Genomic DNA, 15,638 nt, shown 5'->3' with positions numbered 1-15,638 from the left:
AAATAATTGATTTTCAATGAAATGATAACCTGTGATGTGTTTTTGGCCAGAGGTAGCCTTATTGATACAGTTTAGTGGCAGTTCGCTTGGTTGGGAGACCTAAGTCAGATATTGGCTCCGTTAAAGTCAGATAAGCAGAGCCATAAAGGTCACTGGCATTCAATAAGTTTATAATTTCTAGATGTCAGTGGCCTTTATGGCTCTGCTACCATGAAAGAATTCAGAATTGAAGTTCTGAATGACGTCATATATTGAAGGCACAGAAGCATCTTGAAACAGAGCCAATTGATCTGTGCAAAGATCACTTGCCTAATCAAATCACATAACAAAAATTTTAAATTTAGATCTGATAAATCCGCTCCTAGCTAAAAGTACAAAAATAAGTGATGAGTATGATAAAGAAACTAAGATGAAATAATTCATTTGTGCTAATAGCCCAAAGAGGAAAAGGCTCAAGCAGAGATATCACCTATGGATGCCTTACTGCAAACCCAGATCAGTGGCCTTCGTAGAAATTTGTATTACATATATTTTATTGATTTAGTCAACCTATTCAGCAATACACATGGAGATATATATATGTATATATATATATATATCATCCAGTCTTAAGTACAAATAGAAAATACCTCAATGGGCAGGGCATCAGCAGCCAATGCACGATCATCAACAGTTAGAGGATTTAAACCATCAGCAGTAGCAAGTTCATGAATTCCAGCCAAAACAGGCCGCCACCTTCTTAAAACAGCAACAAATGGGGGAACAATAGCCTCAAGATACTTCTTGCGAAGAGGTTTGTGGTCTTTGCCCACAGCATGATATACCTGACAACAAGGTGTACCATGATCATGGTTATCCCAAATAAAAAAGCAAAAGACATACTTTATACAGTACGTAAAAATAATATGTTCGGTGCTGAAAACACAAACCTCAGAATAAAGCACAGAAGATGCTACCAACACTCTTTGTCTCTTAGAGTCAGAAATTGGCATGTTGAGAACAGGTGAGAGGACACTGTTTAAAAAGGAGCAAATAATTTAATATACCATCATTTTTTCCCCCTCATATCACATGCCTTTGAAAAATTGTTCAAATAATGAAGAAAAAACGCAAAATAGTAACCAGTGTTAATTAAATATGTGTATAGGTGAGACTTGATGGTAATGAATAAAGGACACTAACAACAATAAAGTAATGAAAATCTAAATTTATCAAAGACATCCATGTAGATACATCTTTTGTTCACAATGAAGATGGGAGAACAATTGATCCTAGTTCCATCAAATGTACATTACTTAGGTATTCTCTACTCAAAAAGGGGCATAAATGTTACTAAACCCGATTGAGTAAATTCTTTGTTACCATGGATGTCACATTTTTGGAGAATACACCTTCCCATAGCCAAACAACCATCAAAGGGGAGAATGGAAGTATTAAACAATGGAAACCTAAGAGTGATTTCAGTCTTGAACATCCTATACAGAAGTCTTTAACCTCCAGTAGCATTGACTTACATGGGGATGGATCTCAGACTCAACTTGATGACTCAAAAATTGACATACAAGATGTTAATTGCAAGAAATACTCAAGGAAGAAAGTCCAGTAGCTGAAAAGCAAACTAAAGGGGAGGAACAGTGCACATAACCCTATGCAAGATCCAATTCCTCTCCCAAGCCAATTGCTGAAAAGTTGATCTGAAAACACCCAGTGCCTTGGGAAAGGGAGTAAGATCATGCACTCAATAACCCCAACAATCATTTTATTTGCCATCACAAATTATCACCAAAATATTTCTGCTTTTGGAATACCTTGGAGCACGAAGCGTCATATTTTTAAAAGGAGCAGCTAAAAAAAAAAACACTGAATTTTTAGCACTTGACTTGGGTCTTTTTGAAGGAATCTTGATCAAGAGGGTTCTCCAAGAGTTTAACATGTGCTGAACAACACATATTTTAACATCAGCAAGGAAGCTTCTCTTAACTGCTTGGGAGTTTTGACTATATGTAGTTTTTATCTCTGATTGGTCATGTCCGTATGGCATAGTCATTACGTTGTATAGATTAATTATGGTGAAATTTCTTGTTATATAAAGCTGTCAAATATGTGATCAAATGTTCATGTGCATACAACATGCTTATATTTCGTAGCTTGAACAGTCCTGAGATGCATTTTTTTTTTTAACAAGAAGAAGTCTTATCCCACTAAGTGGGGTCAACTACATAGATTACACAACATCATTGTACTCTATCATTAACCAAGCATTTTTTCCAAGATAAATGAAAAATCAAACCTTGGGGAAATAATTTGTACTTGGACAAAATTGAAATTTGACAAATTGCAATTCTATTTATCGAGTAAATCAAAACATTTCAAACAAAGTTGCGCATGAAGATGAATCATAAATATTGGCTGACCATGGAGAGGCAAAAAATATCTCGTAGTGGCCAAACCTTATGGAACTTCTCCAAGTATATATTTATTCAAAGGCTATTCATTAATGGATTAACTATGAACTGGAAATAAGATAAACATCCAAGGTTGTTTTACCTCCACAAAAGTGCAGAGCGGGGCTTCCTTCCCTCAGGTATCCCATCCTCAGTTGCATTCCTCATCAAAATATGTTCCTCTCCATCATCGTCTTCCCTCATCGATAGAAGAACCATCCTAAGCATGCACAGGAATGGTTGGTCACTGTCTAATAACTGGTACAATGCAGCCATCCCTCCCATTCCAGTACCTGATCCTCCTCCTATACCAAGACCACCCCCAAGCCCAGACTCATCCAACAATAATGCTTGAAGCATTGCCACAGATTTCCTTACCAAAGGAAGTTCAAGCCAGTTGCCATCAGCATCTTTCTCCAGAGCAGAGTTCCAAGAATCCCATCCACTCCCACCACCACCAAATTGAGCTGTCTTTGATGGAATGCCAACACCATACCACAAACGGCTCCTATATTTCCAGCCATCAGCTATATCCTTAGCACATGACCCGTATGATGCAAAAGCACAAGAAACAGATCCATATGGTTCAGCAGCAGCAGCTGCAGTAAGCCTTTCCATCACTGAACTAGAGATCTGACCATTTGCATCAGCCATTGAAGAAAGCATCTGTCAAATGTAACAGCAAGTGTCACTGATATTAAAATTAGCACATGCAAGACTAGAGCAAAGTAAGAAGCCTAAGAACTAACATAGCATATATTTACAAAAAAGTGAGTTCAACCCATAAATGATTTTTAAAGTCCAAAGCATAAGTTTATAAATTAGAGAAGTTGAGAAAAAATATAAAATAAAAATAAAACCAATGCCTCTTCAACATGTAAAAATATTCTCCGTGAAAGAGGCATTATGAAATAGAGGCTGCCATGCAAACATCACATCAATTTAGAAGGAATGACAAGCAGTACTGAAAATACACAATTACAAATCTTCATAAACAAGTGAACAACTCATTATGACACATAACATGCACATCTAATTCAAAATTACAGCATGCATACCTCTAGAGGGAGGCCCCCAGAATCACTAGGTACAGAACTTCGATCTGCCACAGCTTCTGTTGATTCTCCAATTGTAGACAGTGTGGTTGAGCTGTTATTGAGTGGATACAATCCAGAAAGGGGTGATGGAGAAGTATCTGCAACATGTCCAGAAGAGAATTGTTTGCATTGTAACCGCAAGTGATCCTCAACAAGCATAAGTATCACAATAGCATTCTCTACTAAAGCCACAGAAAGCTGAGCTGCATTATCAGCCTCTGCCTTAGCATCTTCTGGGGACAACCCCTCAGCAGCAACACCAGCAGCTGCCGCAGCAATAATTTGAGTCTGTTGTAAGGAAAAGCTAAATGTAGACATCATTCCAGCTGTTTCTCACTTTCGTCAAAGAAAAACCATAAATATGATATAAAGAACTGCAGTCTTGCAAATACACTTTTGTTTTCTTAGTGTACTTAGGCAAAAGTGAAGAGATGTACAGTTTCATTTGATGCACAGAATGAATAGAAATGGAAAGTGAAATAAAAAGAATAAAATTTCTTTTGTGGATGGGAAATATCAATAGAGCCCTCACTTTAAAATGTAATAAAAATGTTTTAACATGTTGATAAGGCAGCAACAATATCCTGACGTGGACCTTCTATCTTCAAGTGAACTTGCCCAGTCAGCATCAATATATATTTCAATGCGAGTCTGATTTGACTTTTTCAACCCAAGGCCTCTTCTTGGAGTGCTTTTTAAATATCTCATAATTGTGCCAGAGACTCTAGATTCCTGCCCCTCCATACTCTCTTCAAGACAATTATGAATAATTACAACACAGGCAGAACAGCCATTACATATCTCCTCTTTTTTAGTGCATTAGAATCAAATTCGGTCTCCCTCTTTATATCCAACAGGGCATTAGTTTCCTAGGTCTAGGTGTGTTTAGACATGGGGATGGGGGAACTAGAAAGGCAAAAATGATCATGGAAAAAACATTCTCTAGCCAAAGTATATGTACAAGAAAAACCTCACCTGAAGCTGCAATTCCCTGGCAGCGAAGTCCAACAAGCCACCTAAGAGCCTCCTCTTAAATATAGGCAATGATTCCTCACGTCTTCAACCAAAAAAAAGAATAATCATATGATGACATGTACCAGATATGGTAAACTGTACTTGCAAACCATTTTATCAACAGAAGGGAATAATGCGCTACCATGAGAAGAGGTAGAAAAACTCTTCCTCAAAATTCTCCAGAATGTCATATTTATTATCATTTATACCATCAAATGTTCGTTATAACCAGGCTTTGGCATAATTTTCTCATTTAAATTCCATCAATAAAAATGAAGCAAAGACTGCTTCCCTGATCAGTTTTTCATTTAGGGCATTTCTCACGTTCGGTAAGATAAAAAAAAAATGAAATTACTGAAAAGAGAGAAAAAAGGAAACTACACAAAGAAAATTTTGAGATTCTCTCCAGCCAAAAGAAAAGGAAAACAAGCTGGCTCCATCTCAAAAGAGCCTTCCCATCCCTTTGGAGATCCAAACAGACAACCACCTTAAGAAACTGATATGGTAGAAGATAGGAAAGAGAGGTGGAAGAGGAGGAGAGGAACAGAGGAGAGAATCTGAAATATCTTTCTGAATTACTAGGGAATCAACAGTGTTACTAATGTGACCCAAACCAATAATGCAACAGAACACTAAATTAAGACAATAACAGCACTAAATATGAGAGGAAAATGCTGAGGTTTTTTATAATAATGAGCTGAATGGACCGAATCAGAGTTACAAGGACACTCTCTGACTCTGGCAAAAACCCTATTTCCTCTATAAAATCAAAATAACTCCAGCCACTAGATTTCAAGCTTCAAAATACAAGTTCCCTACCACTGGCATTCGAGAGGCCAGTCTCTCCTCACAACTCCATTATCCTCCTTCCCTCCCACTCTCCAAGCAAAAGACTACTAATACCTTCAGCATGGCTTACACACAGTCCATACTACCCAAAAGATTCTAATCATGACAAAAGATCACAAATTACTGGTCCTTACGGCTAGGGACTGACGGATAAGTCCCTAGACCAGTTAAAGTATTTCCACTAGAGTTATTCCTCCCCTTTGACTTCCTCTGATATGTCTTAGGAAAATAATGGGCTCTATTGGTTACACCCCTGGACTAAGGCACTATATATATAGTAACAACTAACTAACGAAATATATCCCCTAGCCTAACTAATTCTTATATTCTATATTATTTACATATCAGAAACCATGAGGTCATAAAGCATTACATGGTCCTTGAGTCTCAAGAGATGGTTAATGATTGCAAACTTCAGAAACTTGTCACTCAAATTTAGGAGATAAAGTCTTGTGGGGTCTTCTTATATGAGGGTGATCATTTGCCTTAATTTTATCACGTATTGTCATGCAAACAAAGGTCTTTACCTTAGAAGAGGCCTCAATTTTGTAGAAAAGTTTGAATCCAGGAAAGTAATATTTGGACTTCAAATAAAAAATTTAAAGAAAGACAAACACGTGAAAGAACACGAAGAATCTAAATGCTAAATTCCAAAGCTTTCGATTGAGCAACAAAATAATACAGAACAGGAGAAGTCTAACATTAACATTCATCAAAATGTGAACCTTCGATGAACAGGGATTTATTACTTTGTCAATTAAGAACTTAGAAATTAAAGCGTCATGCAGAGAGAATAACATAGAAGTTAAAGAGCAGAAACTTCACCAATCCAAGAGTCCTCCCAAAAACAAAATTGTGCCATTTCCAACACGAAAAGAAAGCATCAAAGAGGGGAATAAGCAAGGAGACAACTTCCAGGGGCTTGATTAAGAAACAACAATCCCTAATAAGCATCCCATTCATTTTGCTGAACACCACATTTACTTCTGACTACCCTATGCCACAAAGAAGAAGCAGACTATAAAGAAAACTGTCAAGGCCATTTAGCCATTAGTGCTATATTTCAAACACCAAAATCGGCCAGACCCAACCCTCTCTCTCCTTCTTTGGTCTGCAACGTACCTCCCAACTAACCAAGTGACCTCCTTTACTCTCACCACGACAAGACCCAAAAAATTCTAGCATAATCTTCTCTATCCAATTCGCTACCCCCATTAGAATCACTAGAATCTTAAACAGAGACATAATACAGTGGGATTGTTCTATGGACAATTAGTGCTGGGTCAACTAGATTCTGTTATCAGCCAATGAATTCAGTTAACCAATAAGTCAGATGGTTAAGAGCAATTACCTAATTGCTGCAAGTCACGCCAATCTTAGCTATAGTAGGAGTAATGTAGGCTAAAGTTAGCTTAAAATGGCAAATAAACTCACCTTTTTCGAAGTTCTCCTGTACTAGATCCACCCACAATACAAAGCCATTCTGCACAATGAATTGTCATTTCAATATCCTACATGAAAAGAGCAACACCAACCAGTATCAATAAAGCAGATAGACAGATTTCATGGAGGCAGACAATCTAATGATCATAAATAAATTAAATAGCAGATGGACGGAGGGATGAATGGATAAAATAGGCAAGAAAGCGATACAAGGTTAGAATATAACACAAACTTTATATAGCAAGAATGGGAACAAAACTACATCAAAAATATAATCAATTCTCACAAAAACAGAAAAACATTTAGCAAGTCCATTAAAAACATGCCCCAAAGAAACAAGAAACTTATCCCTTCCCAGCCTAGCAAGGCAAGTACAGCTACATGTTTGACCATGATTACCAATGGGTTTGCGGAAACACTAATCAAAAAGTTAAGAATATTACTCCCTATGTTCCTTTTTACGATAAATATTTTAGGTTTTACTGAACCTATTTATCAGATCTTTTGCAAAATCTAGGCAGTAGTTAATATGTTTTTCCCAAAAATACCCCCAAAAAAGGGTGCTTTAGATTAATTGAGGGAGGGAGGAAGAGAACAGTATTTAGGAAGGGCATTTGTGGAAAGATTAGGTGCTTTCAAGGAATCAACTCATTTTTGTTGATTCATGTAAAGTAGGCAAATTAGTCTTGTAAAAAGGAATGGAGGGAGTAAATATTCATAAAAACAAGTTATCCAAAGAAAGTAAGGAATATAAAAATACAACAATCGAACTAGCATCTCAATTGAAGCAACAAAATAGTGATCAAACTTTACAAATCATTTCATCTGGTAATTACCATGCCAATTCTGGATGTGATAATTTCTCGGTTTAAACTGACATTGATTGAAGCACAATATTTTAGATGTTAAGTTTGCCAACATAGGTATTGGTACATTACGTTAAAATTCTGTTATTAGTTGACAATAGGAATAAAATGTAACTACATCTGTTAAGAACAGGAGGGAATCCAGGGCAATGAAAGATATAAATACCCGACTTTTACTCTGCTTCAACTTGTCAAGAACACCGTTTCTTACAAATTCTTTTCCTTCTTAATGACAACTCAAGGTTAAAATCTACTTATATACATATCTTCTTTTATAGAAAAAGAAAGTTCATTTTGATGACTAAGAAAACAAAATCACAAACAAGAAAGCAATAATAAAAGAAACAGCATGTTAAACATGCAACAGAGGACATCAATATTATCCAAGAAAAAAGTATGCGCTCTATTTTATATTAGCAATTTCCCAACAGTTGTGCATCAGACTAAGCACACTATTCAAAAACTCAAACCTGATGTTGGACTTTGACAGTTAGAGCTTCAGCCAATGAGAATTGAATAATGAAAGTAACATAAAGATAGAATTTCAGCCAATGAGAATCAAATAAAGAAAATAACACAGACAAACAAACTACTCATGCACGGGCTGTCAACAGCAACATTGCCAAATAGAATAAAAGACAAGAATCAACAGTTACATAAAGCGGATAAACATGAAAGAAAAACTCAATTAAATAGCAACCTTCCATCCATCCTTTTGCCGCATTGAGTGCTCTAACATGATGATAAGGAAGTTATGAATAAGGTCCTCTAGTTCTCCAACACTTGTTGAACTTGAGGACTTGGTTGGGGCCATCTGTTAAACATAAATACATATACAGAAAAAATTAATTCCAGGATTCCATTCTTTTTTCAATCATATCAAACATGCTGTTAAACTCAATTCCTTTTCTTTCTCGGGTTCGGTCCCGGTTCCATTTCTATTTGCAATTCCAATTCTATCAAAATGCTTCTAGTGAACTGAATGACGCCTAATGTTCCAAACATTTTTCTAGAAATTCCACTACCTCGTCCAAATATTTCAAACCAAAATAAAAAATTTTCCCTCAGAAAACTACCTTTTTGCTTGAAAACTTCAGCTCCTCACTTGAAAACTACCTTGCCCACCATGGAATCATTCATCAAAGTTCCTACTTTTATACCCCCCAACAAAATTGAAGTTTCAAAATTAAAAAAACAGGGACCTTCTTGAAGGAGCTAGCTCCCTCCTACTCACTTCTAATGTACCCAATCACTTTTTGGAGGAAGCAATACTCACTGCAACCTGCCTCATCAATGGAACACGCACCAAAATCCTAAAGTTCAAGATCCCACAAGAAGTCCTATTAGAAACCTTCTAACAAAGCTATATGATTAATCCACCCCTGAAAATCTTTGGGCACAGCATTTGAGTCTATAATTTACAATTTAGGATCTACAATTTTGTTAAAATAATATAACAATCCTAGCTACATAAAATCATACTTTCCTGATTATAATCTCCTAGAATCTCAAGCTAGGTGAGGCAGGCCTGTTGCCTTATGTCTGTATCATTCATAGTTGAATGAATAAAGACTTTGGCCAATGATAGAAAAATTGCTTCTTGACCAATTTCAATTATATGGATTACTAATGCGTGGACACACACACACACACACACATATTAACATATTTTACGCTAGACATTATCTTGAAACAAAGAAAGTGTTTTTGTAAATGAAGACTGACAAGATGAGAAGTGGTTAATAGCTATATCTTGGTTGACCTGATTAAACCCACATTTTAGCAATTTGCTGAGTAAACTAACTCAATTAACTACCAATCTAAAATATAAAACCATCAAGTCCAATACAGTCAAGATAGAGCCAGTGTTGTTAAAGGCGAAAGGCGCACTCAAGGCGCAAAGTTGGTAAAACGCCTTAGGCGCAAGGCGCTACAAAGGCGCACGCCTGAGTGAAGCAAGGCGCTACTATAGATAAAATGCATAATACATAGATTATAGACAACAAACCATAGATAAAGTGATAAATATAAATCTACTTCAATCATAAACTTCTACAAAATTACAACAAAATAATATAAACTATTCCAATAATCAATCAAGTGCATAAAATGTCTTTAAAATATGAAAAAACAATATTGAGGCCTATAAAAAAATCAAACTAGAAATCTGAATCAGATTCAGATGTGGCAAGCTCAGGACTTTCTCCTCCTTCATTGTTGGATTTATATCTTTCATCGTCTTCCTCTAACTCATCTGAATCAAAATTTGCAAGTTCCTCAATGTTGGTAATCGGTTGTTTTCCTTTAGCTCTAGATGAGCTAGCTTTTTTTCCTTTAGCTTGGCTTTGGCTTCTTGTTTGTTTAATTGGTTCTCCAACACCTGCTGCTGATGCAACAGCCCCCCATGTTAACTCTTCATTCTCATCATCACCAAAAACACGCTCATCTGCTGCGTCCTCATCGACATCCATCATACTACCAAGTAGCCATTCATTACTTTCATCAATATCCGCCAAGGAAATGGGATCTACATCTTGCCTATCATATCTATTTTTCAGTGCTTGATTGTATTTCACAAAGACCAAATCATTGAGTCTATCTTGAGCAAGCTTGTTCCGCTTTTTTGTATGAATCTAAGTGGAAAAATCATATATAATAATTAATTATCTTAATATGAAGTGAAGATATGATAAAACATAGCATTGACCTATTTTAAAAAATTGAAATATTTAAATTTAACCTGTTCAAACACACTCCAATTACGTTCACAGCCTGATGCACTACAAGTAAGGCTTAGTATTCTGATTGCCAAATGTTGTAAATTAGGGCTAGAGCTTCCATAAGAAGCCCACCATTCCGCTACAAAGTCATAAAAATAATACATAATTATTTAACATTTTAACTAAATTAGTAAAACTAGGACTATTAAATAACTAATGTGTGATTATAATCTACCTGGAGCTCTTGTTTTCCTTGTTCTAATGGCCAAATCAACCCCAAAAAGTCCCTCTGCTCTTTTATATATTGTCAATTCATTCATGATCTTCTCTTGGGCGGTTGGGTCTTTCACAAGTCTCCCTATGCAAGATATTAGGCCCCTAGTGATTTCTTCATCAAACTCTATATCTGGGTTGTCATAATAATATTCTGGATTTAGGAGATAAGCTGCAGCATGTAGAGGTTGATGAAGTTGGCAATTCCACCTTTCATCAATAATATGAAAAATCTCTCTATACTTATCTTCATTATTATCAAATGCCTTTTGAATTGCCTCTTTGGCTCTATCCATTGCTTCATATATATAACCCATGGCTGGTTTTTTTTCATTATCTACAAGTCTTAGCACTCGAACAAGAGGTCCCATAACTTTTAATATATAAGAAACAGTATTCCAAAAAGAAGGCATAAGCACACTTTCAACCACACGCTTTCCTTTAGGTTCTCTTGACCACTTACTTGATTCCCACTTCTCTGAAGTAAACATAGTCCTCAATGCAGTTTTCTGTTGATGAATGCTTTTAAGAGTAAGATATGAAGTGCAGAATCTAGTTTTGCCAGGCCTCACCAACTCCTTTTGCTTAGTGAACTCTCTCATCATATTTAGAAGTCCTACGTGGTTATATATATACCCTGTCAAATTGATTGCTCTTGCCAAAGTCTTTGATACCCTAGAAATTTTTCCAATGTCTTCTAATATAAGATCTACACAATGTGCTGCACATGGTGTCCAAAAAAGATTCAACCTTTTCATTTCTAATAATTTACCAGCAGCTTTAAAGTTAGACCCATTATCCGTCACTATTTGAACAATATTCTCTTCCCCAACATGGTCAACAAAATCATCAATCAAATTGAACAATCTTTCTGCTGTTTTAACATATGATGATGCATCAACAGATTTTATAAACATTGTGCCAACTGGGCAATTCACTAAAAAATTTATCAAGCTTCTATTTGTTCGGCTAGTCCACCCATCAAGCATAATGGAACAGCCTTTTCTTTTCCACATATCTCTATGATTTTTCATCATATCATTTGTAAGTTCAACTTCTTTCTTCAAAATTGGCACCCTCAACTCATAGTAACTTGGGGGTTTTAGATTTGGACCATATTGTCCAATAGCTTCAATCATAATTTTAAAGGAATCCATGTTAGCAACATTAAATGGAATGCCAGCTTGGTAGAAAAATCGACCAATGTATTGACAAACCATAGCTCTTCTCTCCTTATCAAATTTATCAGTTATATTTCCATCTCGCAACTTTCCTTGTTTTCGTAATTGAATAACTTGCTCTGGTTTCCTCATAAAAGAATCCATGGGACCTTTTTGTCTAGGCTTCTTTGATGTAAGCATAACATTTTTTCCTTTCTTTCCATACAACTCCTCCTCCTCCTCCTCTTCTTCACCATGCATACTTATATCCACAACATTTATAATTGGATTATCATATGTCTCTTTTTCTACCTTTTTTTTGTCCATGTAATCTTGCAACTCTTTCCTCACATTATCAGGACACTTCAAACATTTAGCAGCATTCCTATTACCTCCAACTTGATGCAACTTAGCTCTATGAATCCCTCCTTTTGTAGATTTGTTACAAAAGGAACAAGTTACAGTATTGGTGTCATTTGGGTCACTCAAGAAATTATATTTCCATCCAGGGTCTTTTCTCTTATTTTGTTCTTGTTGCTTGTTTTGAACTTGACCACTACTTTCAGCCATGGAAGCACTAAAAACTGGGGAAAAATACCAGGAAAAACCAAAAAAGAGAGTGAAAAATTAAAGGTTTGTTTTTTGAATAATTGTTCTGTGTGTTGTAGTGCTAAAGGCCTAAAATCAAGCAAATCAAATAAGAAAAATAGAAAATAATATGATGTTTGAACTTTGAAACTTAGAAGTTAGAACCTGATTGTTAGAGTGCAAGATGTGCAAGACGTGCAAGACGTGATCCTTGGAGATATTGCTCACTTGCTCTAAGCCTCGAGACACACTGATGCCAATACCAAAGAACAGTAATAGGTTTTCTTTTTATATCTTAAAAAATATACATTGGGAGGGATTTTAAAGTCTTAAACTTTCCTAAAAATTTTCCTTCAGATAGCAAAATTTTCTCAATCATATTTAAAATTTAAATCAAAGATAATTTCTTATAATTAATTAAAATCTTTTTCTATATATAATATTTTTCATTATCTTTTATTTAAAATTCAAATCTTCCCTAATTTATTATATGTTATATGTTTCTCCCACAAGATAGGATAGGATTTGTTAAATCTTTTATAATTATCTCAATCATATTTAAAATTTAAATCAAAGATAATTTTTTATAATTAATTAAAATCTTTTTCTATATATAATATTTTTTATTATCTTTTATTTAAAATTTAAATCTTTCCTAATTTATTATATGTTATACGTTTCTCTCACAAGATAGGATAGGATTTGTTAAATTTTTTATAATTATTTACTATATTTTTTTATCATATTTTAATGGATTTTGGTTAAAAAAAAATTATATTCTAATGGATGATATTCAGTCCACGATGCTGAACTTATGGCCAGCTAGCATACTCGCACGATACGGTCGTACCCAACTCCTGCTCTTCTTTTCGGTGGAGATACAGTCGGTGGAGTGCAGACGAGTTCTCGTCTCTGATTCTTGCATACCCAGTCGACACCGGCAGCCGAACAAGAACCAACTCCTACTCTTCTTTTCGGTTCTTTCACACCCAGTCAGCATTCTTCACTCCTTCATCTTCCTTTATCGTCTTCTCTTCTGAAATCTTACGTCTTTGTCTTCTCTTCTAATCTTCTCATCTTCACTGCTGCCAGGCGCTGACAGTCGCGCGCCTTTAGGATATGCGAGGCGCACAAGGCGCTCAAAGGCGAGCGCCTGAGGAAACCCATCGCCTCTCTTCACTTGAGAGGCGATGGCCAAGTTCAGCGCCTCGCCCAGGCGCCTTAGGCGCTGAGGCGAGCGCCTTTTACATCATTGGATAGAGCTGGTTTAGGCAGGTTAAATAATTATGGGCTATAATTGTCATCTCTGATCAGAATGAGCACCTAGTTCACACGCTCTGTGAAAACCAAAAAAAAAAAGTACCTCATTGTTTGAAATTAGCAATTCCAAGATCCATTCAGGCCATTCCTCCATGTTTGTCAACCTACTTCTATTTTCTTGATGACTGCAAGCCAAAAATAGAAGATCCTGAAATTGTAAACAAGCAAACAGCTCAGAAGCAAGGGATACACAACAAGATCTCGCACACATATAGCGATGCATATAGAAATCTTCACATAAATCAATCCAATGAATAAACTTCCTTTGTGGACATGGAATATAAATCGGCTAAATTCCTATTTTAACAAAGACACAACAAGAAGCACATAATGTCAAAACATGGAAAAACAAAATTGTTCATATAGAACAAGAAAGAAAAAGAAAAGTCAAATAATGAAACCAAGAAAAAATTAACAATTCCATAGGTTGATTTCAAAAAGAGAAACTGCATCTAGTTATAGTTTACCATTAGAGAGTTGTGAATGGTAATTGTTATGGGGCAATAATAATGGTTAGAGAGGTCAAGATGGATTAGTTAGTTAGGACATTCCCATTAGTATAAATAGGTGGGAAAGATGATGTAAAAGGTTTCTAATGGACTGAAAGCTACACCTTTATGTTTTCATGTATAATATAGTATCAAAGCTGGTTTTTTGTCCATTAGGCACCATCAGCAGAAATGTGGTCCAAAAAGCTGTGACGAAGATAGCAGAGCCAGGGTTTAAGCAAGACACAATAGTTGATTCAAAGCAATTCTACTAAAAAGACTTACATTCAAGAACCTACAACAATAAAGGTGTTCACAGAAGGACTTGGATCAAAAATCCAAGAACCGATTCAATGTGTGTGTGTGTGTGTGTCAGTAGCCTTCCCAATGCCATGGGCCTCAAGGATCTTCGAGGAAGAATGGCTAAAAGCAGGGAGAGAAGAAGGGTGAAGAAGCAAGGCAATTGCAGACCAATCCAAGTTTCAAATAGAACCAACGACCAATGTAGCGAATTCTAGCAATGCTGATATGGAAGTGTGGTGATTTGGCATCTAGTCAACCATGGGTCAAGGGAACTTGATGAAGAAGATTGGAAAAGAATGCTCACAAAGTGCATTGAGGGTGCATTAGTTGATGGAAATAAACCCTTCAGCATAACTAGGATAGTTCAAAGACACTATGGCTATGTGCTTGGCATGCAAATGGGCTTACGGGTCTTTTATTTATTTATTTTTTATTTTATTTTGGCAATAGTAGGCCAAGTTGCATTTTTTATTATCTAGAACATCTATGGCCACTTTGATCTGATGTGAAGCAGAGAAATGGGATTGAGGTGGAAGGGCTATAAGCTTCTTGAACATCTATGGGTTTTTTAAAGTTGGCTAGATATTGATAAGGTAGTCAAAGTGTTTTTACCTAAATCCTGTCCATGACAAGAAAAATGTACTGTCGTACTGAATTTTAGAATTTATGAAATTGTAATTATCCTTGAGGACGTATTGTAATTTAACTCCGCCTATGTATTGTAATTTAACTCCGCCTATGTTTATAGCCGGTCCCAAGCCCGGGTAAAGGAGGAGGGTTGTGTTAGGCCATCAACAGCCAATGTAAAACTTTGTTGAATCTATCATGAACATGGACAATAGACGTTATAATGTTAATGCTAGGTCGTTGCCCGTAAGTAATGCGCTGCATGGCTCGAGTACAGTGATAAGTGAGTTAGAGCCGTTGCATCAGCACCCGGATATAGTGTTAAATGAGCAAGGGCTACCGCGTCATTCTGGACGCACGCGGCTAAAGAAGTTAGTCCATAAGAGCAAAATTAGATTTGGTACTTGGAATGTTGGGACATTAAATTGTAAATCTGTAGAGGCTGT

The 15,638-nt window shown here is 36.0% G+C and overlaps 2 protein-coding genes across 2 annotated transcripts in view; both read right to left on the bottom strand.

Annotated features, from left to right (window-relative positions):
- Window positions 1-15,638, bottom strand: part of LOC129290673 (BEACH domain-containing protein C2) — a 62,260-nt gene that overhangs the window by 29,043 nt on the left and 17,579 nt on the right. The window contains 8 exon segments of the mRNA XM_054927533.1: window positions 630-824; window positions 930-1,014; window positions 2,548-3,110; window positions 3,503-3,829; window positions 4,517-4,598; window positions 6,839-6,915; window positions 8,414-8,527; window positions 13,818-13,922. Of these exon segments, the coding sequence (XP_054783508.1) occupies window positions 630-824; window positions 930-1,014; window positions 2,548-3,110; window positions 3,503-3,829; window positions 4,517-4,598; window positions 6,839-6,915; window positions 8,414-8,527; window positions 13,818-13,922 (1,548 nt within the window).
- Window positions 9,606-12,977, bottom strand: LOC129290671 (uncharacterized). Its single transcript, XM_054927531.1, has 3 exons — window positions 10,669-12,977; window positions 10,454-10,572; window positions 9,606-10,346 (listed from the first exon to the last, which is right to left on the bottom strand). The coding sequence occupies exons 1-3, from the start codon at window positions 12,434-12,436 to the stop codon at window positions 9,873-9,875; spliced, it is 2,361 nt and encodes a 786-aa protein (XP_054783506.1). The 5' UTR covers window positions 12,437-12,977; the 3' UTR covers window positions 9,606-9,872.

Source organism: Prosopis cineraria, unplaced genomic scaffold, assembly GCF_029017545.1.
Source record: "Prosopis cineraria cultivar Desert tree isolate PC_DT_omini unplaced genomic scaffold, ASM2901754v1 PC13, whole genome shotgun sequence".
NCBI lineage: Eukaryota > Viridiplantae > Streptophyta > Magnoliopsida > Fabales > Fabaceae > Prosopis > Prosopis cineraria.
Note: the sequence above shows the minus strand (reverse complement) of the source record. Positions and strands in the feature narration are given on the sequence as shown.